Source organism: Gorilla gorilla, chromosome 6, assembly GCF_029281585.2.
Source record: "Gorilla gorilla gorilla isolate KB3781 chromosome 6, NHGRI_mGorGor1-v2.1_pri, whole genome shotgun sequence".
In the NCBI taxonomy this organism is placed as follows: domain Eukaryota; kingdom Metazoa; phylum Chordata; class Mammalia; order Primates; family Hominidae; genus Gorilla; species Gorilla gorilla.
Genome location: NC_073230.2, coordinates 90,511,284 through 90,538,480, shown reverse-complemented (window position 1 = coordinate 90,538,480; position 27,197 = coordinate 90,511,284). Strand labels below are relative to the sequence as shown.

At 48.1% G+C, this 27,197-nt stretch overlaps 1 protein-coding gene and 1 long non-coding RNA gene across 3 annotated transcripts in view; one reads left to right on the top strand and one right to left on the bottom strand.

Moving 5' to 3' along the window:
• Positions 1-27,197, bottom strand: part of BAIAP2L1 (BAR/IMD domain containing adaptor protein 2 like 1) — a 111,291-nt gene that overhangs the window by 13,304 nt on the left and 70,790 nt on the right. The window contains exons 4-12 of one of the 2 annotated variants that reach the window (XM_055393174.2): positions 16,901-16,962; positions 16,722-16,793; positions 13,914-14,051; positions 12,164-12,316; positions 8,831-8,998; positions 7,182-7,329; positions 6,113-6,214; positions 2,735-2,942; positions 1,480-1,557 (exon numbers count right to left, since the gene is read on the bottom strand). In XM_055393174.2, the coding sequence (XP_055249149.1) occupies positions 1,480-1,557; positions 2,735-2,942; positions 6,113-6,214; positions 7,182-7,329; positions 8,831-8,998; positions 12,164-12,316; positions 13,914-14,051; positions 16,722-16,793; positions 16,901-16,962 (1,129 nt within the window). The remainder of the gene's footprint in view (positions 1-1,479; positions 1,558-2,734; positions 2,943-6,112; positions 6,215-7,181; positions 7,330-8,830; positions 8,999-12,163; positions 12,317-13,913; positions 14,052-16,721; positions 16,794-16,900; positions 16,963-27,197) is intronic. The other variant, XM_055393177.2, reaches the window with a different exon arrangement.
• On the top strand, positions 1,551-7,180 carry LOC129534776 (uncharacterized). The gene is made up of 2 exons (XR_008681477.2): positions 1,551-1,706; positions 2,561-7,180. It is a non-coding gene; the product is annotated as an uncharacterized lncRNA (long non-coding RNA).

Genomic DNA, 27,197 nt, shown 5'->3' with positions numbered 1-27,197 from the left:
ACATCCGCCTCCCTGGTTCAAGTGATTCTCCTGCCTCAGCCTCCCAAGTTGCCGGGATTACAGGCGCCTGCCACCACGCCCAGCTAATTTTTTTGTATTTTTTTTTTTATTTTTTAGAAGAGACGGGGTTTCATTATGTTGGCCAGGCTAGTCTTGAACTCTTGATCTCAGGTGATCTGCCCGCCTCGGCCTCCCAAAGTGCTGGGATTACAGGCATGAGCCCCTGCGCCTGGCCAAAAAATTATTTAAAAGACATGACAAAAGGAGAGGAAACCTTTTAAATTAGGGTCTGGCTCTTGATTGATTTAATCTAAGGAAAGAAATTGGAGACTAGCAAAAGCTGTTGTGAGCAATGAGCTAAGAGTTAAAAAAAAAAATGTAAACACTTGAAATTTTAACATCCTAAAAGTGTTACTCAGTTTTTGTTCCCCAGCACAATGGCATTTTAGCTCTTCTGCTAGGGATGAAGATTGCAGACAGCATCAGACCCTGGGGAATGCAATGTCGGACCTGGAGGCCTTCTACCTGGCTAGCTGGATGGGCTATGGGGGTTCCGTGAACTTCGATCCTCCCGCCTCAGCCTCCAGAGTAGATGGGATAATGGGCATATGCCACTATGCCCTGGCTAATTGTTTATTTTTTTGTAGAGATGGGGATCTTGCTATGTTGTGCAGGCTGGTCCTGAACTTGTGGCCTCAAGTAATCCTCTTGCCTCCATCTCCCAAAGTGCTGGGATTACAGGCACAAGCCACCGTGCCCGGCCAGTTTCCTCATTTTTTAAAGTGGGGGCCCACCTCATGGGGCTGCTGTGAGAATTAAGTGAAAAAATCAATGCAAAGTCCTTTGGACAGTCTCTAGGCAATAACTACTGTTAGCATCTGATCTGGAATACGGATTTGGGGGTTTTTGGCATGGAGGTGCTCAGCAAAGCCCATCAGTGTTTTTCAAGCCATGGGAGTGGACGAGATGGCCCAGCACAGGCAGGAAGGATGGACCCAGGGTGACTCCCAAGAACACTGATGTTTAATTGATGGGCAGAAGAGGGGTGCAAAGAGCTGGTGAGGCAGAAGACAAACAAAGCACAGGTCAAGCAGCCGGGGCCAGAGAACATTCCAGAAAAAGCATACAACAGCGTTAAGGGCTGTAAGATAAGAACGGTAAGATAAGTGTAAGATAAGGACAGAAAACACATGCCTTGGGTTTAGCCACCAGGAGGGGCAGGGCACAGGGAGGGAGTTTCAGAGGGCTGCAGGACTGCGAGGAGTAGGCGGCCTGGGCTGGGTCTCCTCACAGCAGCAAAGCTCGGGGACAACAGAAATCACGGCAGACAGCACTGTGAGCTGCGGTCTCATCTCTGACTAGTCCACGAGAGCTGAGGCTTAGGGCAGGGCCTGCGACAGAGCTAGATGGTGGTGTGTTATAGAAACGACAAGGCAGGGGTTTCTGTCACCGGGAGAGCTCAGCCACGTTCAGGGCTACCTTGGCGTGGGCACGGTCACTGCTTCCGTCTCATTTTCTTCCAGCAACTTCGTGTACGACGACGGGAACCAACCCCTCCTACCGGCAAAGAGGGAGAAAAGACCCTATCAGCAGTAGACACGTGGACGGCAACCTCCCTGAACAGCCTGGTGAGAGCTCAGGGCAGACAGGTCCACTGCTCCAGAAACGCCCACGTGTGGAGGAAATGAAATTAAGGCTTTTAATAGGTAAATATGGACTTTCACATACACTGAACAATGTGTATTGTTAACAATTTTTTTTTAATAGAGACATGGTCTCGCTCTGTTGCCCAGGCTGGAGTGCAGTGGTGCGATCATAGCTCACAGCGGCCTCGAACTCATGGGCTCAAGCAATACCCCTGCCTCAGCATCCGAGTAGCTGTGACTAGAAGTGTGCACCACCATGCCTAGCTAAAAAGCAATATATGTTGTATGTATAACATTAATTTGATTTGGATTACCCCTTTTTTTTTCCATATTGGTTTTATTTAATACATCTGAACAATCTGTCTAGAAAACTGACAAGCTAGTTACAGGAAGGCTTGTGCACATAATTATGGCTGAAATTAAGAGGATTGCATTCAAACTACCTACGTGCTAAACCTTAACAAAGTATATCTGATATGCAGATTATCTTCAATAAATCAAATGCTAATTTTATTTTATTTATTTTTTTGAGACAGAGTCTTGCTCTGTCACCCAAGGCTGGAGTGCAGTGGCGAGATCTCGGCTCACCGCAACCTGCGCCTCCCAGGTTCAATCCTGCCTCAGCCTCCCAAGTAGCTGGGATTACAGGCGCCTGCCACCACGCCTGGCTAATTTTTGTATTTTTTGTAGAGATGGGGTTTCACCATGTTGGCCAGGCTGGTCTGGAACTCCTAACCTCAGGTGATCTGCCTGCCTTAGCCTCCCAAAGTGCTGGGATTACAAGCATGAGCCACTGCACCGGCCAAATGCTAAATTTTTTTTAAAAACAAAAGAATGTTTAAACTACTTTCAGACAGGTGACTTCATACGCTCTAATAACTATGCATGCACCAAATGTATCTCTACATGCACAGACATACAGAAAATAGCCTGGGATCGAATAACTTCAGTTAACTAAACTAGAACTAAACCATAAACTTAACTTTGGCTAAAATGTGAGCATGTCCACGAAGACAGTTTGCAGCTTGGCTGCTCTGGAAGGGAGGGGCCATCTGGAGCCCTGCGGGGACCATCACGCCCAGACTTACGCCTTGGACACGTCATGTTCTCCATAGAGCCAGCCATCCTTCTCCTCGGGGATGAGCAGCGTGATGACATCTCCCTGTGCAAAGCTGAGTAAGGTCTTGTTGGAGCCCGCAGTGTGCGGGAAGATGGTCTTCACTTTCTGCTTCTTCATCATGTTCAGTCCCGTTGCAACCGAAACTGATCGCTGTAAACTGGGATCTTCGGAAGTACCTGTTGGAGGGAGTGTAGCAGTAATGGCTTTTCAAAGCATGAGAATCAATAGGCACATTCCAATGAGCAAACCCCAGGAATCCACCTGTTCTCATCTTGCCAACAACGCTCCTTCCCCTGAAACTGACCCTGTCCTATTTCCTCGCTTTGATCATTGCCCAGAAGGGACAGGGACTGTTGAAAACAGAGACAGCGTGCAGCCTGAAGGCATGCACCGTGCGGAAGAGGATCCCTGCGGCTGCGGGCTCTTTTCCAGGCCCAAGGACAAGGCGGTGTGTGCCGGGTTGATCTGCACTCTGCTTTAGCCAGGATGGCTCTTCTTAGAGAGGCAAACTGCTCCAACGCCAAACTGCCCTCGCAATTCCAATCGCAAAGGCAGGCTAGGGCCACAGTTCAAACCCAACTGCCAATGTCCACAAAGAAAAGAAGAAAGCTGGAAATGCAGTCGGTCTTGCCATGCTGGCCGCTCAGCTTCTCACCCCCAGGCCTAAGAAGGACGAGGTGAGGATGAGTTCCATTTACAGAGTCCTCACCAGGTGCCAGTCACCGATCTCAATGTCTCACAGCTGCCATCCCGCCAGGCTCCCAGGAGGAAGGTGCTGCTATTTATTATCCACAAGACAGACCCCACAGCTGGCAAGTGGCTGGGCCAGGAACCAGCTAGGGCAGGTTTGTCCCATACTCTCTACCCATGAGCACGAGGCTGTGCTGTTCATGTCTCCATTCAAACACAGGCTGATATTTCCACTCCAGGGGAAAAAAGGTAGAAAAAAAATATATATATGTATGTATATACATTTGAGACACAGTCTCACTCTGTTACCCAGGCTGGTGTGCAGTGGCAGGATCACAGCTCACTGTAGTCTGGACTTCCCAGGCTTAAAGGATCCTCCCTCCTCAGCCTCCTAAGTAGCTGGGACTACAGGCACACGCCGCCATGCCAGGCTCATTTTTAAATTTTTTTGTGTCTCGCTATGTTGCCCAGCCTGGTCTTGACCTCCTGGCCTCAAGTGATCCTCCCAGCTTGGCCTCCCAAAGTGCTGGGATTACAGGTTTGAGCCACTGCTTCTGGCCGTTTTTTTTTTCCATTCAAATTTTCCCAGGCTAGTAATACAACAAGCATCTTTAATTTAAAACAATGCAAGATCTCTTTCTGCTTTATTCTTGCAGATTCTTCATGATTACAACATAAACCTTGCGCCCCCTTAACCTGCCACTCTCTACTTCGCTGGTGTTGAACCCACCAGCAGTTTTCTTTCTTTTTTGAGACAGAGTCTCGCTCTGTCGCCCAGGCTGGAGTGCAGTGGTGTGATCTCGGCTCACTGCAACCTCTACCTCCTGGGTTCAAGCAATTCTCCTGCCTCAGCCTCCTGAACAGCTGGAATTACAGGTGCGTGCCACCATGCTCGGCTAATTTTTGTATTTTTAGTAGAGACAGGGTTTCACCATATTGGCCAGGCTGGTCTCGAACTCCTGAGATCGAGATCCACCTACCTTGGCCTCCCAAAGTGCTGGGATTACAGGCATGAGTCTCTGCGCCCAATCCTCCACCAGCAATTTTCATTCTGCTTTTACCAATAAGAACCAGAGTCATCTGAATCACTGGGATGCATAGAGTATTACATACTTTAACTGTGTATTTTAGTTAACTGACAGGACTTCCTTCAAAGGCAAATGCCTACAGACCATCATCTTCCTCTGCTGGGCCATCCTAGTCATCATTCTGGAAAACTCTGTTCTTTTGCCCAATAGCTTCACACGCTGTGGTCCAGGGCTCGCTGTCACAAACAGCTTGACTGCCGCAACCTTCACACCATGGGGGCCTGTGAGACACCCCACGTGGATGGGTTGGGGCCATGGCACAGGTCTCAAGGGTCCTGGGTGCTAAAGACTGTGCAGAAGGACGGGGTCTGACCAGTGAAGCAGCTGGCAACATCTGCAGACGGTCACTGGCTCCAACTTTTGTTTTTGTCACTGTGTCACCCAGGCTGGAGTGCAGTGGCGCGACCTCAGCTCATTGCAACCTCCGCCTCCTGGGTTCAAGTGATTCTTGTGCCTCAGCCTCCTGAGTAGCTGGGATTACAGGCTTGAGCTACCATGCCTGGCTAAATTTTAGTATTTTTAGTAGAGATGGGGGTTTCACTATGTTGGCCAGGCTGGTCTCGAACTTCTGGTCTCAAGCGATCCACCCGCCTCGGACTCCCAAAGTGCTGAGATTACAGGCGTGAGCCACTACGTCTGGCCCCAGCTTGTTGAAATATAGTCAACAGAATTAAGAAATCCAAGTTGGAACTTAAGTTCTTCAAAGAGCATGAGGTGCTCTGTTAGAGATGATGAAAAACACTGATTAGAATTCAAACCAGCTGGGCATGGTGGCTCACACCTGTATTCCCAGCACTTGGGGAGGCCCAGGCAGGTGGATCACCTGAGGTCAGGAGTTCAACACCAGCCTGGCCAACATGGTGAGGCCCCATTTCTACTATAAATACAAAAATTAGCCAAGCTTGGTGGCGCATGCCTGTAGTCTCAGCTACTTGGGAAGCTGAGGCAGGAGAATCGCTTGAATCTGGAAGGCGGAGGTTGTGGTGAGCCGAGATCGCGCCACTGCACTCCAGCCTGGCTGACAGAGTGAGACTTGATCTCCAAAAAAAAAAAAAAATTCAAACCAAGCTTATTGGTAAGCTTAATAATCATAATTTTGTCATGTTGATAATTATGAAGTGCTGGGAAGGGAAGAGCGTGGTCCCTTTAAATGATACAGAACTGTGGAACGAAAGTGCTGGGTAGAGGAGGGTGTGGTCTCTGGCTAGAGTTCCACTCCTACAGACCTAGGTGAGGACAGGCATTTCCTGCCCAAATGTTGCATTTCCCAAGACCACCCTGGCCTGCCATGCCCCCATCCTGTGCCTATAAAAACCCTCAAGACCCTAAGCAGGCAGACACACAAGCTGCTGAACGTTGAAAGAAGCACGTTGCTGGAGGAACAAACACAGTGGCTAGGTGTCAAGAGGGAGGCACTGACAGGCTCCAGCATGCTGGCAGGCCACCGAACAGCAGAACAACACAGAGTTGGGCTGTGACAGTTGGCCAAGGTCACTGAGTGGCCCGACTCCAGGGGAAAACCTCCCCACTTTATCCCCTCCTGACTTCCCCCATCTGCTGAGAGCTACCTCCACTCAGTAAAACCTTGCACTCATTCTCCAAGCCCACGTATGATCCGATTCTTCCGGTACACCAAGGCGAGAACCCGGGATACAGAAAATCCTCTTTCCCTGTGACAAGGTAGAGGGTGTAATTGAGCTGGTTAACACAAGCCACCTATAGACTAAAACTAAAACTAAAAGAGCTCACGGTAACATGCGCCCACTGGGGCTTCAGCTGTAAACATTCATCTCTAGATACTGCTATGAGGTGGGAGCCCCACAGCCTGCCCATCTGTCTACTCCCCTAGAGGTCTGAGCACCGGGGCACTGAAGAGGCGAGCCACATCCCCATCGCAGGCCCTGCAAGGGGGACAAGGGAACCTTTCCCATTTCAATGTGAACCTTTACAGCTTATTTTATTGCAAAAAAAGTTTTATTACAATTGCCACCAAATATGGAACACACAGCGAGGCTATGCATGTTTCTTATTTATTGATTGATTGACTGATGGACTGGCTGAGACAGAGTTTCCCACTTGTCACCCAGGCTGGAGTGCAGTGGTGCGATCTCAGCTCACTGCAACCTCTGCCTTCTGGGTGTAAGCGATTCTCCTGCCTCAGCCTCCCGAGTAGCTGGGATTACAGGCAGGCACCACCACGCCTGGCTAATTTTTTGTATTTTTAGTAGCGATGGGGTTTCATCATGTTGGCCAGGCTGGTCTCAAACAACTGACCTCAGGTGATCCACCTACCTCGGCCTCCCAAAGGGCTGGGATTACAGGCGTGAGCCACCGCGCCTGGCCTCCATTTATTTGTAAATAGATAATTCTCAACAGTATGTTTACTCTGGATAAACATCAGTCAGTGCGTAGAACTGGTAAATGTCAGAGAAATGTATCACTTATCAGAGCGTCTCACAGTCTAGTCCTGTATTTCTTCTGAACTCACGCTCTGCAAAGCCAGGGCTGAATGTATCTACCATACCTGCTTGTTTACCTCCAAACCTTGCAATACATTTATACAAAATATTTATTTCACAGCTTATCTTAAAACAAATGTAAAAGGTATCTTCAAATAAATCAGACTGAATCTCTTACCTGTTGAATTATTTACCCTTTGTGAATTCGGGGCAGCCGTGGCTGGGTTATTAAACATATCGATCAAGGGACTGGTATATGCTCTGCCTGAAGGAGCGGGGGGCATCTTTGGTGAGCATTTAGAAAGGGTGTCGTAATCTTTCCTAACCTGTGAAAAATTCTTTATTAGTCCAATATTAGTATAATGCAGAACCGGAATTACACAGATTCCCAAGGCTGTTTTTTTTTTTTTTAAATAATAGGCTATTTATTTATTTATTTATTTTGAGACAGAGTCTCGCTGTGTTGCCCAGGCTGGAGTACAGTGGCACGATCTCAGCTCACTGCAACCTCCGCCTCCCAGTTTCAAGTGATTCTTGTGCCTCAGCCTCTTGAGTAGCTGGATAACAGGCACGCACTACCACATCTGGCTATTTTTTGTATTTTTAGTAGAGACGAGGTTTCACCATGTTAGCCAGGCTGGTCTCAAACTTCTGACCTCAAGTGATCCGCCCGCCTAGGCCTCCCAAAGTGCTGGGATTACAGGTGTGAGCCACCATGACTGGCCACATTTCAGGGGGTTTGAGATGGGCAGAAAGAGTGGATCCATGTGTTCAAAGTACCTGCTGCATCCCAGTCTCCACATAGAGCCCAGGTTCAAAGATCAGCAAACTACAAATGTGTGAATTCATTACTGTGAATACTTTGATGCCTATTTTTTTTCCTGAAGTGCCTTACGTTGTGATGAATGCCATCAGAGTGTGTCTAATTTATTCTGAGACACCTATACTTCCTTCCTTGGGAGTAAACTTAGTTGGAATGATTACCAATAAAAACAGTACGTATGGTTGGTTGCGGTGGCTCATGCCTGTAACTCCAGCACTTTGGGAGGCCGAGGTGGGCGGATCACGAGGTCAGGAGATCGTGACCATCCTGGCTAACATGGTGAAACCCCGTTTCCACTAAAAATACAAAAAAATTAGCCAGGCGTGGTGGCGGGCGCCTGTAGTCCCAGCTACTTGGGAGGCTGAGGCAGAATGGCGTGAACCCAGGAGGCGGAGCCTACTGCGCCATTGCACTTCAGCCTGGGTGACAGAGCAAGACTGTGTCTCAAAAACAAAAAAAATAAAAAAGCAAAACAGTAAGGATAAAATTTCCAAAACAAAGATAATAGCGCCAAACATAGTATAAAACATGTGCCCAACTTATGGTGGCTCATGCCTGTAATCCCAGCACTTTGGGAGGCCGAGGCAGACAGATCACGAGGTCAGGAGTTTGAGACCAGCCTGACCAACATGGCAAAACCCTGTCTCTACTAATAATACAAAAATTAGCCGGGCATGGTGGTGCGCCCCAGTAATCCCAGCTACTGAGGAGGCTGAGGCAAGAGAATCACTTGAACCCGGGAGGTGGAGGTTGCAGTGAGCCGAGATCACTCCACTGTACTCCAGCCTGGGCGACAGAGCAAGAAAGACTCCACCTTAACAACAACAGAAAACAAACATGTGCCCAGCTACCTTCGCCCCTAAAGGTAAGGGGATAGAGGTGCGAAAAGGTGGTCCTGGAAGTAATAAAGGGGGACCTGTGATTCCCACCAACACAGGCAAATTTGGCCCAGATCAAGTTAGGAAACACACGATTGAAATCTGGAAGAGAAAACTGGCTCCTACCACATTGCTTCTCTCGATCATGGGTGAAGGCTGAGGAGTTCCGGACACGGGGGTAGAGGCTGGGGTCTTTATTTCTTCGATCATATTCATGATTTTCTCTGGCACTTTGATGGCATCAACACAGGTCTCCTGCCACCGAGGCAGCTTGGAATTCAGTAGTTCTGCAGACTGCAAAGCCAAAAGAAGAAGACTAAAGACAAAGAAGATTGTCTGAAGAGCTGAGAAAAATGACATCATGTCATATCGCTGATAACAGATTACTGGCTTAGCACCAGGAGTGTGGGGGCCCTGGGTTAAACTCGGCGAGCACTTTAAGCACCTAGAGGATCAGCTGTGTCTCACCGGCTGAGAGGGGCAAAGGCTCTGACTCAAAAGGAAATTTCCTGATCCCTCAGTGTGAATACAGAGCATGGGACTAATACGGGGATGGTAAATGGTTAAGAGCAAGAACAGAAACTCAAAGGGAGGGAGGGAGCAATCTGTATGAATCCCGTTTTCCAGGTGGCCCCAGAAACACCAACCATCACTTTCTCCCTCCCACTCCTACTAAAAGCAGCACCTCCAACACAGGCCACCGGCACAAGAGTTGACTCTGACCGATTCAGACATTAGAGAAGTGAATCAGACACTGTCCTGAGAGTCTGTCTATGGGGAAGAGGGACTGTGGGTGAGTGGTGGGCAGTGCTGAGGGACGCCCCCACCACAGGCCAAACAAGGTTTTGCAGAGCAGACCTGACCAGCAGGGGTGAGAACCCGCAACCCTGGAGGCAGAGCGCCCCTCCAGCACCCACAAGCCTGGCTCTGCTCCTGACAACTGGATTCTCAGAGGCCCCCCAAGCGCTTCCAGTGAGCACCTTTTCTGAAGAGCACTCTGGTTGGGAAAGGGAAGGCAGGAGCCTGTCCTGCGGCTGTGTGCATGGCAGTCACACTGCTTTTACTCAGCCTCTGAGTTTATCAAGAGTGGTGGGGGGCTGATGTCAGTCCTGGGGAAGGGCAAAGACCCCCTCACACCACCCCTGTCCCCGAATGCCACCCCACCCCCAACTGTCACCCTGACACTCTGCAGCACCGTGGACCAGCTGCTTGGGCCTGCTTCATCCCAACTCCACAGAAAGGACTGAGGCGCTTTAGCTGAATTAAGGGAAGCCACAAAACCAGTTTTCAGATACTCGAAGAAACTTCCAGCATAGAAACGAGCAGATTTGGTCTGCGTCACTCTAGAAAGCATTACTGGGACCGATGGTTAAGTCTAAGAAAGACTCTGCTGATAACTGGAGCTCCCTGAAAAGGTGCTAGGCTGCCTCATGACACGGTGGGGATATCACACAGGAAGAGAACCTCAAGGTCACCTCTGTCCTCTCCAGCCTGCGACCCCGGTGCCACAGGATGCCCTCACTCTGGGAAGAGAAGATTCTAAGTGAACTCTACATTCCCGAAACTAGTATAGACATGCTGTGGACAAAAGTGATCACCTAATACAGCAACTATTTCCTTTGCTGTAACCATTTTCTTCTTCTGAGAGAGGATTTTGGCTCTGTCACCCAGGCTGGAGTGCACTGGCACAATCACAGCTCACTGCAACCTCGAACTCCTGGGCTCAAACAATCCTTCCACCTCAGCCTCCTGAGTAGCTGGGGCCACAGGTGCACATCACCACACCTGGCTAATTAAAACTTTTTTTTTTTTTTTTGGTAGAGATAGGGTCTCGCTATGCTGCCCAGGCTGGTCTGGAACTCCTGGGCTCAAGTGATCCTCCTGCCTTGGGCTCCCAAAGGGCTGGGATTATAGGCATGAGCCACTGTGCCTGGCCTGCTGTACTAATTTTAAGTCTTATTTAGGGAGCTGAATATTCCTTTTTCTTCTTTTTTTTTTTTTTTGAGACAGTGTCTTGCTCTGTTGCCCAGGCTGAAGTGCAGTGGTGTGATCTGGGCTCACTGCAACCTCAGCCTCCTGGGTTCAAGCAATTCTCCTGCCTCAGCCTCCTGAGTAGCTGGGATTACAGGTGCCCACCACATGTGATTAATTTTTGTATTTTTAGTAGAGACAGGGTTTCACCATGTTGGCCAGGCTGGTCTCAAACTCCTGACCTCAAGTGATTCACCCACTTTGGTCTCCCAAAGTGCTGGGATTACAGGCGTGAGCCACCATGCCCAGTCCTGAATATTCCTTAAAGTTGTAAAAAGTTTATAGAAAATACAACATTTGCATACATACAAGGCCAAAGTATTTTTCCTTTAAAACAAAGACAAAGCTGACTTATATTCAAGCTCTTGCAAAGCTTCTCCTATATTGGAACACTCTCTAACTTTACTATGAACAACAATGAGTTTCTGACCTCAACCAGTGCTAGTTTCGGATGTTTACAAAGGCGCAACAGAGTTCATAATTTAAAACAAAGGAAACAAAATGTGACATGTGTTGCATCATGATTCCTGGGGGTTCGAACCTCACAGCTGTGTGTGTTGGAAGGAGGGTGATGAGGTCATTCAGTTGAATAAACCAGGAACCAATACCACCAAGAGGAATGAACGCATCACTGAGCCCAGCTGTCCTGATGTGCGTGAATGGGGGCCCGTGGGCTGGGGCAGAGCTGCCCGTGACCCCCGGACACGGACCCATGAAGGGAGCATCTCAAATCGCCCAGGTGGGGTAGACCTGGGCCTGCTGGGACTCATCAGCAGCCATGGTGAAGACACTGATGCTGAGGACACATCAGAAAGGGCCTGGGGAAAGCTGACTCGCAGGTGAGAAGAGCAAACACGTGCTATTTTTCAATGATGAAGCATTATTTTATGAAGGACTTTAAATATGGATGTATTATTAATTAATTAAACATTATACATGGACATTTGACCATTTCAGCTGTATTTCTATAAGTTTATATGTTCAAGTTGGCCAAACACAGTTTCTCTGGAATCTTTTCATTGGCAAAATGGCCCACTGCTTTATATTGGGCATGTGTGGAAGGTGAGTGGCGTGCATGTGTGTATATCTCTGTGTGTATGGACTGATTGAGACAGGGTCCCGCTCTGTTGCTGAGGTTGGAGTGCAGTGGCACAATCATGGCTCACTGCAGCCTCAACTTCCCAGGCTGAAGGGATCCTCCCACCTCAGCCTCCTGAGTAGCTGGGACTACAGGCACATGCTACCATGCCTGGCTAGTTTTTTTATTTTTATTTTTTATAGACACAGAGTTTTGCCATGTTGCCCAGGCCCACCTCAGCCTCCCAAAGTGCTGGGATTACAGGCGTGGGCCACGGCCCAGCCTTCTGGGGCATTTAAATATGAAATAAAGTTATTAATACACTCAAGGCAATTTGCCACCACACCCACCTGTAAGTGATAATAATGTATGTGGTTTGCAAAGCCACAGTGCTTATCAACCAGAAAGCAGAAGCGCCTCTTCTCTTCAAGCAGAGCCTCTTTGCAACCATCTGCAATGAATTTCTGGATTTCACTCTGACGAGAAGTAACGGTCTCCACGTACTAAAAAAAAAAAAAATAATAATAATTATATAAGCATGACATGAGCATCAGATAGCGTGCAGCCTGACATTTATCTTCTGCCATCTTTACACCTGCTTTATTTGAATAATAGAGTAAATACATGAGAGGAAAGAATGCTGTAACCTGACCTAAGTAGATACCATCGTTCTCCTTGAGGTCCCTGACTCGTGTACAGAGAGAAGTTGCCCAAGGGCTTGACATTCCCACGGGGCAATTTGCACAAATATTACTTTGTACTCCAGAGATATGATCGTGTCCTACTGGAAAGCACCATGGGCTTTGGAACCAGAAAGTTCCAGGTTCAAACCCAGTTCCAAATGCCAACAATAGGTGATATGCTTTGGCTGTGTCCCCACCCAAATCTCATCTTGAATTGTAGCTCCCGTAATTCCTATGTGTTTCGGGAGGGACCTGGTGGGAGGTAATTGAATCATGGGGGCGGGTCTTTCCCATGCCATTCTTGTGATAGTGAATAAGTCTCACAAGATCTGATGGCTTCATAAGGGGAGTTTCCCTGCACAACCTCTCCTTTGCCTGCTGCCACCCATGTAAGACGTGACTTGCTCCTCCTTCCCTTCCACCATGACTGTGAGGCCTCCCCGGCCATGTGGAACTGTGAGTCCATTAAATCTCTTTCTTTTGTAAATTGCCCAGTCTCGGGGTATGTCTTTACCAGCAGCATGAAAATGGAGTAATAAAATATGATTTAACCTAAGCCTCATTTTCCCCATCTGTACAATGGGAATAGTAACACTGATCATGGAGAGTCCCTTCTTCTTTCAGAGCCAGGATAAAAAGCCCATGTTTTGGCAGGAGGTCACTGATTAATTATACTTAACTCAGGGAAACTCTACAGCCTTCAGCTCTCAGTCAAAATGCTTATTTTTAAAAACTGATAGATTATTTATACGGCACATGTGATAATGATCAAAGCAGGGTCCTTGGGTGCCCATCACCTCAAATTCTTATTATTTCTATGTGTTGGAGACATTCCAAGACCCCTCTTCTAACTATTTTGAAATAATGCATTGCTGTTAACTATAGTCACCCTACTCTGCTATTGGACACTAGAACTTATTTCTTTTATCCAATTTTATGTTTGGACCCATTAACCAACCTCTCCTTCATCCACTCCCCAGTCAACACAATGACCATCCTCAGCTATCTAGAGAATGACAGGTAACCATCATTCTACTCCCCACTTCCATGAGATCAACTTCAAAACTTTTTTTTTTTTTGAGATGGAGTCTCATTCTGTCACCCAGGCTGGAGTGCAGTGGCATAATCTCGGCTCACTGCAACCTCTGCCTCCCAAGTTCAAGCAATTCTCCTGCCTCAGCCTCCTGAGTAGCTGCGACTACAGGTACCTGCCATCACCCCAGCTAATTTTTGTAGAGGCGAGGTTTCACCACATTGGCCAGGCTGGTCTCGAACTCCTGACCTCATATGATCCTACTGCCTCGGCCTCCCAAAGTGCTGGGATTACAGGCGTGAGCCACCGCACTCAGCTAACCTCCTCTTAAACTATGCAAATTGTCAACAACAAAAGAAAACAAGATATTGTTGAAAAGCTCACCTCAATTTCTTTGTGTTCATATTTGAGTGCGTTTCGGCTTCCTTGGCTTTTCCTTCTGATCTTCTTCAACTCAGCTTGGGATTTCTCCAAAGACTCTAATTTATTCTTGTGTTCTGTTTGGTATCTTTTTAGAGTTGCCTGTAAGTTAAATGGCTGTGCTTATTTTACTGCGGCACCACACGAATTGTCACACAGTTGCCTTTACTCACACTTCCACTGTGTGTGGCTCAATGGGGCCCTGACACCCTCACTTCATACCATCCTCACACTGGCTGGGGCCCCCACACCCACACCAGTTCACACCATCCTCCTGCTGGCCGGGGTCCCACGCCCACACTTCACACCATCCTCATGCTGACCAGGGCCCTCACCCCTCAGTTCACACCGTCTGCATGCTGGCTGGGACCCTCACCCTGCAGTTCACACCATCCACACACTGGCTGGGACCATCATCCCGCAGTTCACACCATCTGCAGGTTGGCTGAGGACGCTCACCACACAGTTCACATCATCCTCACACTGGCCGGGGCCCTCGCTCCTCATTTCACACCATCTTTACGCTGGCTGGGACTGTCACCCCATAGTTCACACCATCTGCACGATGGCTGGGACCCTCACTCTGCAGTTCACACCATCTGCATGCTGGCTGGGACCCTCACCCCACAGTTCACATCATCCTCACACTGGCCGGGGCCCTCACTCATTTCACACCATCCTTATGCTGGCTGGGACCCTCACCCCGCAGCTCACACCATCTGCATGATGGCTGGGACCCTTACTCTGCAACTCACACCATCTGCATGCTGGCTGGGACCCTCAACCCGCAGTTCACATCATCCACACACTGGTTAGAGCCCTCACCCCTCAGTTCACATTGCCCCCTTCACGCAACTTTAATGTCTTGGCTTTGTTCTAAAGGTTACTGTTTAAATGAGGAGCCCCCGACCAGAAGGCAAGTCCCTAAGGACATCTTCTCTTTCTTTTATTCCTTCTTTCCTCAAAGGCTTTTTGATGCTGGGTGGTTAACTTTCTTCTGCCACCCAAAGTCTCAAAGTCCCATCCAAAGCACTTAGCCACCAAGGTAGTTGCAGCAAGCTGAGATCGCGCCACTGCACTCTCTGCCTTCTGGGTTCAAGCGATTCTTGTGCCTCGGCCTCTCCAGTAGCTGGGATTACAGGCGCACACAACCACGCCCGGCTGTATTTTTAGTAGAGACCAGGTTTCACCATGTCAGCCAGGCTGGTCTCGAACTCCTGCCCTCGGATCCACCCGCCTTGGCCTCCCAAAGTGCTGGGATTACAGGCGTGAGCCACCACGCCCAGCGAACACAGGGTCTTAAACGGACCCGCGTCAGAATTCAAATCCCTGTTTTCCCTATAATCTGTGAAGCGCAGATAAGAAGGGTGTCTGGCCGGCACGGTGGCTCACGCCTCTAATCCCAGCACTTTAGGAGGCCGAGGCAGGTGCATCACGAGGTCAGAAGTTTGAGACCAGCCTGGCTAAGATGGTGAAACCCCGTCTCTACTAAAAAATACAAAAATTAGCCGGGTGCAGTGGTGGGTGCCTGTAATCCCAGCTAATTGGGAGGCTGAGGTAGGAGAATCGCTGGAACCCAGGAGGTGGAGGTTGCAGTGAGCCCCGAAATCACGCCACTGCACTCCAGCCTAGGCAACAGAGCAGGACTCCATCTCAAAAAAAAAAAAAAAAGAATGGTGTCTATGTTTTGGAGTTTCTGAAGGGATAACAATTAGATAACGTATGTAAATCACTTGGCATGAAATGCACCTTAGCAGCTGTCCGGGTCCTGTGGCCTCCTGCCGGGAGGGTGCAGCCAGGCAGCAGTCCTCACGAGGACAACAGGGGAGGGATGATTCCAGGGCAACTCGCACACTCACTGCCACATGGGGGTCTGGGTGAGCAGAAAGGGGACTTTGGGTGGCAGGAGAAAGTTAAGTACTCTATAGAGCAAGGGAAGATGGCAAGAGCCCTCAATACCGGGGCTGTAGGGCCACCCTGAAGGGGACCTGGAGAAACCTGCTGAAATGGACAAAAGTGGATAGAGAAGGGGCACCATGCAGGAGCGGTCTCTGCAGATGGGCCAGGGCACACAGGGAGCCCTGGACGGTGCTCTCCCGCACACCACCCACAGCCTGAAGTGCTGCTGGCTTAGGAAGTGTTATCTTTGCATCAGCTGCAGCGACAGAAGCACAAATGTCCTACAGCGTGAATGTGTTCTGTGAAGACAATGCTTTCTGGAAGCAGTGTGATTTCCTGCAATACTTTTTCCTATGCCTTTTTTTTTTTTTTTTTTTTTTTGAGATGGAGTCTTGCTCTGTCGCCCAGGCTGGAGTGCAGTGGTGCAATCTTGGCTCACTGCAACCTCTGCCTCCCGGGTTCAAGCCATTCTCCTGCCTCATCCTCCCGAGTAGCTGGGATGACAGGCATGCACCACTATGCTCAGCTAATTTTTTTTGTATTTTGAGTAGAGATGGGGTTTCACTATGTTGGCCAGGCTGGTCTTGAACTACTGACCTCAAGTGATCCACCTGCCTTGGCCTCCCAAAGTGCTGGGATTACAGGCATGAGCCACCGCACCTGGCCCCTATGCTTTCTAATAAGATCCCAAGTGTTAGCGAAAACCGGCCCAGACAGCCCAAAGAGAGCTTGTCGGTTTCATGCATCTGGGCATCATCAACACGGAGCTTCTCTCCTATCTGCTGCTGATGAGTCAACAGTGGGAACGAGTTCTCCCCAGGCTGGGAGGTCAGGCAGCCCAAGGCTGGGGCTGGAGGAAAACCATGCACTTACGTTCATATATTTCACGTCAAGTTCTATCTTCTTCTCCAGCTCATGGATAATCTCTTTGTGGAATTTTTTAAACTGTTAACAAAAGGAAATAAATTCATACCAGGTTTGAGATTTTAAGCAAAATAAGTTCTAAAACCTGAAATGAGTGTATTTTGTAAATAGAAACACAGATCACGTACATTTTCATCAAGACTCTCGTTGAGTTTCTTGTGGGTACTTGAAATCTCTATGAGGACATGTCCTGGGAACAAAACCAGATATGTTAGCGGGAAGCCATTGCATATTTTTTTGTTTTGAAATGGAGTTTTTGCTCTGTCGCCCAGGCTGGAGTGCAAAGGCACGATCTCGGCTCGCTGCAACCTCCGCCTCCGCCTCCCGGGTTCAAACTATTCTCCTGCCTCAGCCTCCCAAGTAGCTGGATTACAGGTGTGCATCACCATGCCCGGCTAATTTTTTGCATTTTTAGTAGAGACAGGGTTTCACCATGTTGGCCAGGCTGGTCTTGAACTCCTAACCTCAGGTGATCAACTGCCTTGGCCTCTCAAAGTTCCGGGATTACAGGTGTGAGCCGCCGCGCCCGGCCCATTGCACAGTTTTGTAAAGTATTAGGAAAAGTGAAACAGGACAGGGAAACACAGAAATACACTGTCCTCAGGGTCTCTAAGCATCATCCCTGAGACACATCAGGAGCACAACAGGGTCCCCACAGTGGCTTCCAGCGGGACACAGCTGAGAGCAAACAGCTTCTACAACATAATTAATCAGATAAATGCAAACTCTCTTCAAATTCACATGAGTCTTTCTGTTCTGTCTTTTGTTTTTTGAGACAGGGTCTGGCTCTGTCACGCAGGCTGGAGTGCAGTGGCACGACCTTGGCTCACTGCAGCCTCCACCTCCTGGGTTCAAGTTATCCTTCCACCTCAGCCTCCCGAGTAGCTAGGACTACAGGCGTGCACCACCACACTCAGCTATTTTTTTGGGACATTTTGTGGGGAGGGTTTTTCACCATGTTGCCCAGGTTGGTCTCGAACTCCTGACCTCAAGTGATCCGCACACCTCGGCCTCCCAAAGTGCTGGGATGACAGGTGTGAGCCACTGTACCTGGCCCACGTGGCCCTTTCTATATGCACTTTTTCCCTAAGCCAAGTTCTATATATCTGATTTAAATTTTGAAATTGTCTCACAAATGATTACTTCGGTCATCACAGTAGCTAACTCTAGGAATAAAAAATGATTTATTTTTATCGAATCCCCAGAGTAATCTGATTATCTGTCAGGCACGAGAGATAAAGGCTATTTCTTTTTTCTCACGTTAGTTCTTACAATGTTTTGGAAAATACTAACGCCAGGGGAACCCGCGGCAGGAAGAGTGCTCAGCCCTGCCTCTCCTGGGAATACACCAGCCCCCGAAACCAAGCACAGTCACGTGATGGGCAGGATGCTCCAGGACAGAGAAGCCTCACCGCCGAGGGCAGCAATCACGCCCCCGGGTTTGCAATCATATCTCTGCAGTGAGTGGCAGTGCGCCACCTCTCTGCCACCTTTCTACAGGTGACATCTGATAAAGGTGAACAAGGGCCTCTCTCTGCCAACTTATCTGCAGGAACCAAATGGGTTTCCTAGGGTCTGACACCTAAGAAATGGAGAAACACATAGACTCATCTGGAACCACTGTTACCACCACCATCAAATAATGCCGACCAACAGCAAGATGTGCGGCGGACCATCCTACAGTTCAGCGGCCAGATAAAAACGAATTCCAGGCCAGGTGTGGTGGCTCACGCCTGTCATCCTAGCACTTTTGGGAGGCTGAGGTGGGAGGATCACGAGGTAAGGAGTTCGAGACCATCCTGGCCAACACGGTGAAACCCCGTCTCTATTAAAAATACAAAAATTAGCTGGGCATGATGGCGCATGCCTGTAATCCCAGCTACTTGGGAAGCTGAGGTGGGAGAATTGCTTGAACCTGGGAGGCAGAGGATGCAGTGAGCCAAGATCACGCCACTGCACTCCAGCCTGGGTAACAGAGTGAGACCCTGTCTCCCCGCCCCCCCAAAAAAAGAATTCTAGTGGGGAACTGAGAGGCTGCAGGGGAGGAATCGGAATGAGGACTGTGGTAGAATATGGGGAGAGAGAGAAAGCACAGACTGGACTATGGCCTTGGCTATGATCACCATACAAATGACCCTATCATGTCCTGTTCTAGGTACATCTGAAGACATCTGAGTCTGACACTGGCCACCCAGGCTTCCCTTGTCTCAGCTCAGGATTCAACCCTTGCTGAACACGACCACGCAGACGTCCCATCGGGCACACCTCATCCTTGACATGTCTCAAAGTGACCTCTCTGGCTGCCCTGCATTCTCTAATTCTAGCTCTCAGCTGCCAGCCAGCCAAGGATCAACTTCTCGCCCATGTGTAATACCTGACAATCCCTTGGGGATAGGAGGCCATCACCGGAGCCACCTGTAGGGTGCAGCCATGTCCCTTCCTAAGCTCTGTGGTCTCTTCCCTGCCCAGGACAGAAGGCATGGGGAATGGCGTGTGAAGTCACCAAGATATGTTCACCAGGTGATCTGTTCCACCAGAGATGGCGGAGGATTCTCCCATCCACCCCCAGCACTCACGTCCCACTACATGGGCTTTCGAGGAGGTCTTCTCTCATGCCTGCCCAACCCCAATGCCTGTTTCCATCCCTCATCCTCTCTCTGGACTCCCAGCTTGTTCTTTCCCGGATCACCTTCCTCACAGATGCCAGGGATCTTTCCAAAATGCAGGCGTAACATGTCGCTCCCCTGCTCCCCCCATGGTGTTCCAGGGAAACCAGCTTCCGAGCTGTACTTCAGAGCCCTCTGCAAACAGTGCTACCTAGACAAGGTGGGGTCAGAGGCTCTCAGATAAGCAGAACTTGCAGGGCTTGTGACAGGTATATAACCTAGTCCTTAAGCCCTGTGGGATTTTACAGCGCTCTGACGGAGTAACTCGATGGCTAAACACCGGGAGTAAAGACAGAACCATCCCAGCACTCAGGGCTCCACCCTCCGAGTAAGCGAGCTTCCCACTCCACATCCTTAGCAACGCTGGCTTCATCTTCCAGAACGGGGCATGAGAAAACCGACAGACCAGAATTCTTCACAAAAGCCGCCTTCACACAGCCAAGAGCATAATTCCATTAATATGCCATTTTATAGCCCCTCAGTCATTTCAGATACAAACTCAGTTACTTTCACATCTATTTTAAACCCACAAACAATTCCTCATTGGGGATGAAATATAAACAAAAACAAAACCTGCTCCAGTTATTTAGAAAATCAGACACTCTATTCTTGGCAAAGGAGATCTACTTAAAATACATAAATAAATAAACATCTAAAAATAATGTGGCTCAAAGCATTCGGTGATTTGAGCTAGAGGAAACGCATTCACATTTTTTCCCTCATACTGTTCTCTTTCATGAACTTTATTTCCACAACCTTATATAACGTGGATCTCTGGGAAGCATGGTGCCAAAACCAAGATGTGTGCTAGGGTGGACGCCAACACCGTTGAACCTGGTGTTCTGGCCTGGCCGGGCCTCTGGGCACGCTCCATGCTCCTGCCCGTGGCTTCCCGCAGCGTGGCGGAGAGGCGCAGTGAAGCAGCTCTTTCACTCTGCGGGCAGGCAGGCAACACCTGGCCTTGTTATTCCTGTCCCTCACTGCTCCTGGAATTCAGATGCCGACCTCACAGCAGCTGGCCGCCGTGGAGTCCGCGGTCACAGAAAGGATTAACACACATCTTGGCTGCGATTCTGCAAGTAGCCGAAAGAGTATCTTGAAGCGGAAGATGAAAACACCCTTTATGTTCAATCTGCAGAAGTTTCATCTTAAATAGAGCAAGTGTTACTTTATGTTTAAAATGCGATGCCACATGGGTTTGTTTGCTCTTAGTTCGGTAACCTACTTTTTCAGAAATTACATTTGAAAAGGGGGAAAAAAAAACCCGGAGGGTGGGGCGAAGCAGGCACAGCCTGGACTCAGAAGAAGCAAAGCTAAGCATGCGCCCCAATAAGAAACACACCACTGTGCTGTGCACACTGGGGCGCCTGCTTCCTTTTTCCCCCGGTTATGTTTGGAGTCACCCTTTTGGGAAGAAACTCAGCGCCGTCATTACAGTACTGTGATTCAGTCTGAATAAGTGGCAATATACACGTATTTCAAAAGCAGGAAATCAACATACCTCGAAGACATTTTCTGCCATCAATTTTTCCTCAATATTCGCAGAAATAATTCACACAGAGTGTTAGAGCTCTGCGAGAGCTTGTCTAGCAGGTTGTGGAAATCTCCAACAAAAAAAGAATGGTTAATGGTGGTATCACTCTGATTTTAGAAACTGTGAACAAATATGCCCAACATTTTGGACACTATTGTATAAAGAGATGCATTTAGCCAATAGGTGGTATGGAGTTAAAACAAAAAAAGAACAAAACTTCAGGAAGATTATTGGTATGAATGCCTAGAACATTTTCATTGGAAACACAGGGCCAGGTGCGGTAGCTCAAGTCCCAGCACTTTTTCGGGTTCAGGCGGGAGGATTGCTTGAGGCCAGGAGTTCAAGACCAGCCTGGGCAACACAGTGAGACCCCCACCATCTCTACAAAAAAAATTAAAAATTAGCTGGGCTTCATGGAACATGCCTGTAGTCCCAGCTACTCAGGAGACAGAGCAAGACCCTGTCTCCAAAAAGAAAAATAATACAGTCATTGAACTATTAATATATTTTCTTCATCAGTTCACAGTACAAATTTAGAGGAACCAGATGGAGATTACTAATGCACCTGAACTGCATAGGACATGTAGGCATAAAGATTCTTTCCATTTATATCTGATCATGGATAATCAGAACCTGCTTCATTTCCAGAGAACGCAGAGCAACGCCTGAGTCACGCGCTACTTCCTACACATCACTACAAGTGGAGTCAGACAGTAAAAAGTGGAAGTGGCCAATCTAGTACTGTTCTAAAGCTATGCTGCACAGATTAAAGTAAAATTGATTAAAAATATCATTGGAGGCCAGGTGCAGTGGCTCACGCCTGTAATCCTAGCACTTTGGGAGGCGGAGGCAGGCAGATCACAAGGTCAGGAGTTCGAGACCAGCCTGGCCAATATGGTGAAACCCTGTCTCTACTCAAAATACAAAAATTAGCTGGGCATGGTGGCAGGTGCCTGTAGTCCCACCTACTAGGGAGGCTGAGGCAGGAGAATTGCAGAGGTGGCAGTGAGCCGAGATCAGGCCACTGCACTCCAGCCTGGGCAACAGAGCAAGACTCTAAAATAAATAAATAAATAAATAATAATAATAATTGGAGGCCAGGTGTGGTGGCTCATGCCTGTAATCCCAGCACTTTGGGAGGCTGGGGTGGGTGGATCACTTGAGGTCAGTAGTTTGAGACCAGCCTGGCCAACATGGGAAAACTCCGTCTCTACTAAAAATACAAAAATTAGCCGGGCTTGGTGGCGCATGCCTGTAGTCCTAGCTACTCAGGAGGCTGAGGTAGGAGAACTGCTTGAACCCAGGAGGCAGAGGTTGCAGTGAGCCAAGGTCGTGCTACTGCACTCCAGCCCAGGTGACAGAGCAAGACTTTGTCTCAAAAAATATATACATACAAAAAAAAAAAAAAAATCATTGGAAAAAGGACTGAATTTTTCTGACAATTTTCCAAGTTTCAAATGGGATGAGGAGAAAACAGTGGAAGTAAGAGCAAACCGCTCCCCAGCACACACACGGGATGCGTTAAATAAATGAGTGTGGGCTCTGAAGATTAGAGTCACCACACTGAATCAGTGCGGAGGCAGATGAGCAACCACAAACGTGATCAAATTCGAAAGGCTCGGTCAGCATCTGAGAACCTGCAGTCCCTGGACGCAGTTGGAAGTGAGGTGCCCTCCTGGGGTCAGCACCAACACTGCACGAGCAGCGGGGTGCAATGGCTCACGTCCGTAATCACAGCTCCCAGTTTTGGGAGGCCAAGGCAAGAGGATCGCTTGAGCCCAGGAGATGGGCCACACAGTGAAACCTCATCTCGCCAAAAGATACAATGATAAGCTAGGTGTGGTGGTGCGTGCCTGTGGTCCCAGCTACTCAGGAGGCTGGGGCAGGAGGATCACTTGAGCCCAGGAGGCTGAGGCTACAGTGAGCCATGACTGTGCCACTGTACTCTGGCCTGGGCAACAGAGCAAGGCACAGTCTCAAAAAACCAAAACAAAAACACGTACAAACAACCAATGTGCTTGTAGGGGTGACCCCAAATAAGTGATAGGGTGAGCACTGCCTGGATCATTCCTCCGTGTCTAGCTGCCGACTTAAATAACAACGGCACCACATCCTCATCAATGTCTTACAAGGAGACATTGTAAGTTACTGTACACTGTGCTCAAAACTAACTAACTAACTTAACTAACTAGCGGGTATGCCACAAGAGCCGGCTTGAAGGAGCTAGTACTGGCCATGAAGAAGCTCATACTGGGACAACTTGAGCACCAAAATAAAGGCAGTCATAAATTACAAGTCATGGAAAAGTCTAGGAATCTGCGAGTCCACAGTAAACAGATTAGAAAAAAGAAATGGGGGACCAGGGACAGCTCTTGCTAGAAGTAGAGTTGCACAGTGCCAATCAGTAAATGAAGAGGGAGTACAGAGATGGAAAATCATCACCACAGGGCAGGGAAGACTTGTCTGGACAGAAATCATCAACAGATGCTCAACTAGGGCACAAGTGTTGACAAGGAAAGAGAGGTTTGTATGGTCTGAAAGTGTTTTCCCCACAAATTGCTTACTAGTCGTGACAAAAAAAAAAAAAACTAACTACACAGTGTAGAGATCAGACAACACCTTCAATGGACAATCAAAACAAACATAACAAATGAGAGGAAGATGAACACTGTGTGCTGAAATTTTATACTCAGTGGACATAAAATGACTTGGACAGTATTCCAGCTGAGAACACACAATCTGAATCTAATCAGGGAGATTTAGTATTTGAAAGTGAGGATCCCGGCCAGGTGCGGTGGCTCATGCCTGGAATCCCAGTGCTCTGGGAGGCCAAGGCAGATGGATCACCTGAGGTCAGGAGTTTGAGACCAACCTGGCCAATATGATGAAACCCTGTCTCTATTAAAAATATAAAAATTAGTCGGGTGTGGTGGTGCACATCTGCAATTCCAGCTACTTGGGAGGCTGAAGCATGAGAATTGCTTCAACCAGGGAGGCAGAGGTTGCAGTAAGCTGAGATCATGCCACTGCACTCCAGCCTAGGCAACAGAGCAAGACCTTGTAAATAAATAAATAAATAAATAAATAAAGCCAGGCGTGGTGGCTCACGCCTGCAATCCCAGCACTTTTGGAGGCCAAGGCAGGCGGATCACCTGAAGTAAGGTGTTTGAGACCAGCCTGGCCAACATGGTGAAACTCTGTCTCTACTAAAAATACAAAATTAGCCGGGCATGGTGGTGCATGCCTGTGATCCCAGCTACCTGGGAGGCTGAGGCAGAAGAATCACTTGAACTCGGGAGGCAGAGGTTGCAGTGAGCTGAGATTGCACCACTGTACTCCAGCCTGGGCAACAGAGCAAGACTCTGTCTCAAAAAAAAAAAAAAAAAAAAAAAAGAAAGAAAGAAAAGTGAAGATTTTGTATTCCTGACTATTCATCCTTGTTTAGCATTTCTGATGTGGGTTCGTGCCTCTGCCAATTCTCTATTGCACTACTAAATGGATTTACTTATTTCTTTTTTAGAGAGGAATAAAATGATTTCATCCACCTCTGGCGGTTAATCCAGTGTGGTTCAGGGAGGTAAGGGGGAAATGGAGAAGTGTGTTAACAGGATAAATATTATTAACGCTTTGCTTAACAGTAAAATTTCTGGCAACCTCAATTTTAGAAAATGAGAGACATGGCTGAAGACTTGGAGGTGAAAAGCCAAAAAGAGCTGCAAGCAGAAACCCGAACATTGTTTTTTTTTTTTTGGAGAATGGGTTCCCTTTTAGACACAGCACAAATACACTTTCATTTTATATATAAGTCTAGAATGGATTGCTCAAAAGACATTGATTTTTTTCATACTAAAAAGTCAGAAGCGACTGCTGACCTCTGAGTAATAGAATACAAGATCTTTAGGAAGAAGAGCTCATGAGAAAGATGGGAAGGCTGGCTGAGGAGGCTGGAGAAGGGCCAGGCACCACGAAAGGGAAAAGACTGGATGCAGCTTCAGAAGGCAGAAGGTTCTGGATCAGCCTCTATAGAGAACTCAAGGACACGAAGACGGGGCAAAGCATCCGCAGGAAGATGCAATGACATCAGATAGGCCTCAGTACCTGTGCATCCCTGGGAAGTTCCCTAACCTCTTTCTGCAGTATCTCTTGGAGCTGTGGTATTCTCATCTGTGTAGAGTGCCTGCTCCACAGGCTTCGGTGGGTACTGTGCTTTCCAGTGTTCTGGAGAGAAACACTGGCTGCTGAGGTGCCCGAGTCCAGACACGTGGAGCAGATGGGTTCAATAATGCACTGGCTTATACCTGCAGTCCCAGCTACTTGGGAGGCTGAGGTGGGAAGACTGCTTGAGCCCAGAAGTTGGAGACCAGCCTGGCAACATAGCAAGATCCCATCTCAAAAAAAAAAAAAAAAAAAAATTCACGATACACACCAACAAAAATGTGCCCCCACACTCCTCAACAGGCCATTTTCTAGGCGAGTACTTGTTTTCTGGAAATAAAATCCACACATGCGATTGTTCAGCCTGTAGTTACCATTTTTTGGTGCACTTTACACATATCCATCTATACACTCAGCTCGACACTTCTGTCATAGCCTTTCTTTCCCCAGTCCCGGAGTCTCAAAGGAAAAACTGTCAATCTCCTATTATCTAAGGGAACATACCTGTAGAGTATACTTTATTTTCCTCTATCTTTTAAAACCTTAAACAGAATACTGAGAACCTCAGTCTGAAGTGCTGACATTTCTCCTATAGTTTAAGTTGCATCCATCAGGATTGATCCATCAGAGAACACACACATCTGGTCACCGTTGATGCAAAAACAATCGCAAAGGCACTTCTGGTTTCCACTCCAGCACGTCTAAGAGCTTAGAGGTCGTCACTCCCTTATAATAAGAAAAAGCTAAACAAATGGAAACAAGCTAAAATAAGAAACAGTAATTCTGAGATGCATGACAGGACTAAGCTCACAGGGTGAAGATGTACCCTGAAAACCGGACAGACAGGCTGACGCAGAGACTCACAGTTCACAGGGAGCAGAGACCAATGCTGGGGCCATTCCTGGCAGAAACTCTTACACCGCAGTGGAAGAACTGCTGGGGGCTTGGCATGGAGGAGTCTGAGAGTTGCAAACTTCAGGGGGTCAGTCTTTGCGGGCAGTCCCCACACTTTCATGAGTTTTACGTCTAGGAGTCCCACCACATTCTCAAGGGGAGGTTGGAGAAGCTTCCCCTGGGGCTTCTGGTAGAGGGGGTGGGAGGTAAACATTCTGAAATATGCCCAGAGCTTTGTTCTGTTCCAGTTATGTTCTCTGTACGGAAGGCCAGGCCTCAAGGGAATCTGCTGTAATAAAGCCTTATCTGACCAGGGAAAGGGCGACTTGCTAACTCCAGCCCCCTCCAGTCTTCCTGTCTCAAGTAAAGGGATTTAAAAAAAAAGACTCAGAAACTCTTCCGAAAGGCATCCCAGGAACTCTGGCCTATCACCCCACACCCATCCAAACACAGGGATTTAAACATAAGAGGAAGATTCTTCCCCTCCCCAGTACTTGACCACCAAGTTATCCATCAACAGGGCTCCGGGATAATATCTGTGGATTACAGCACAGAGCCGTACGTAAGACACAGGCTTCATTTAGAAGAATTTTCTTGGGAAAACCAAAGACAACAGCAGAGAGAAAAAACAAGGACATCAGAGGAAAACCAAAGCCTCTGACTCCGTTACAAATACAGCTTCCTCTATCGTTAAATCCATGCTAACTCCTAGCCAGATAAACATAAATCCTCACACTAAAGGCTCATCTACCTCAGTTCCTATTATCTGACACGTCATGTTCAGCTTCTAAAAGCAACAAACATTACAGGCATGCTAAGAAAAAAAACCAGATTCAGATGTGGTAGAGAATCTGGAATTATCAGACAGAGAACTAACCACGACCATGACTAATATGCTGAGGGTTCTACTGGGAAAAAGTGGGCAACGTGCAAGAAGAGACGGGTAATGGAAGCAGAGAGATGATGTGTTAGTCCATTTTGTGTTGCTTATAAAGAACACCTGAGACTGGGTAATTCATTAATAAAGGAGGTTTAGGCCAGGCATGGTGGCTCACACCTGTAATGCCAGCACTTTGGGAGACCAAGGCAGGCGGATCATCTGAGGTCAGGAGTTCAAGACCAGCTGGACCAACATGATGAAACACTGTCTCTACTAAAAACACAAAATTAGCCGGG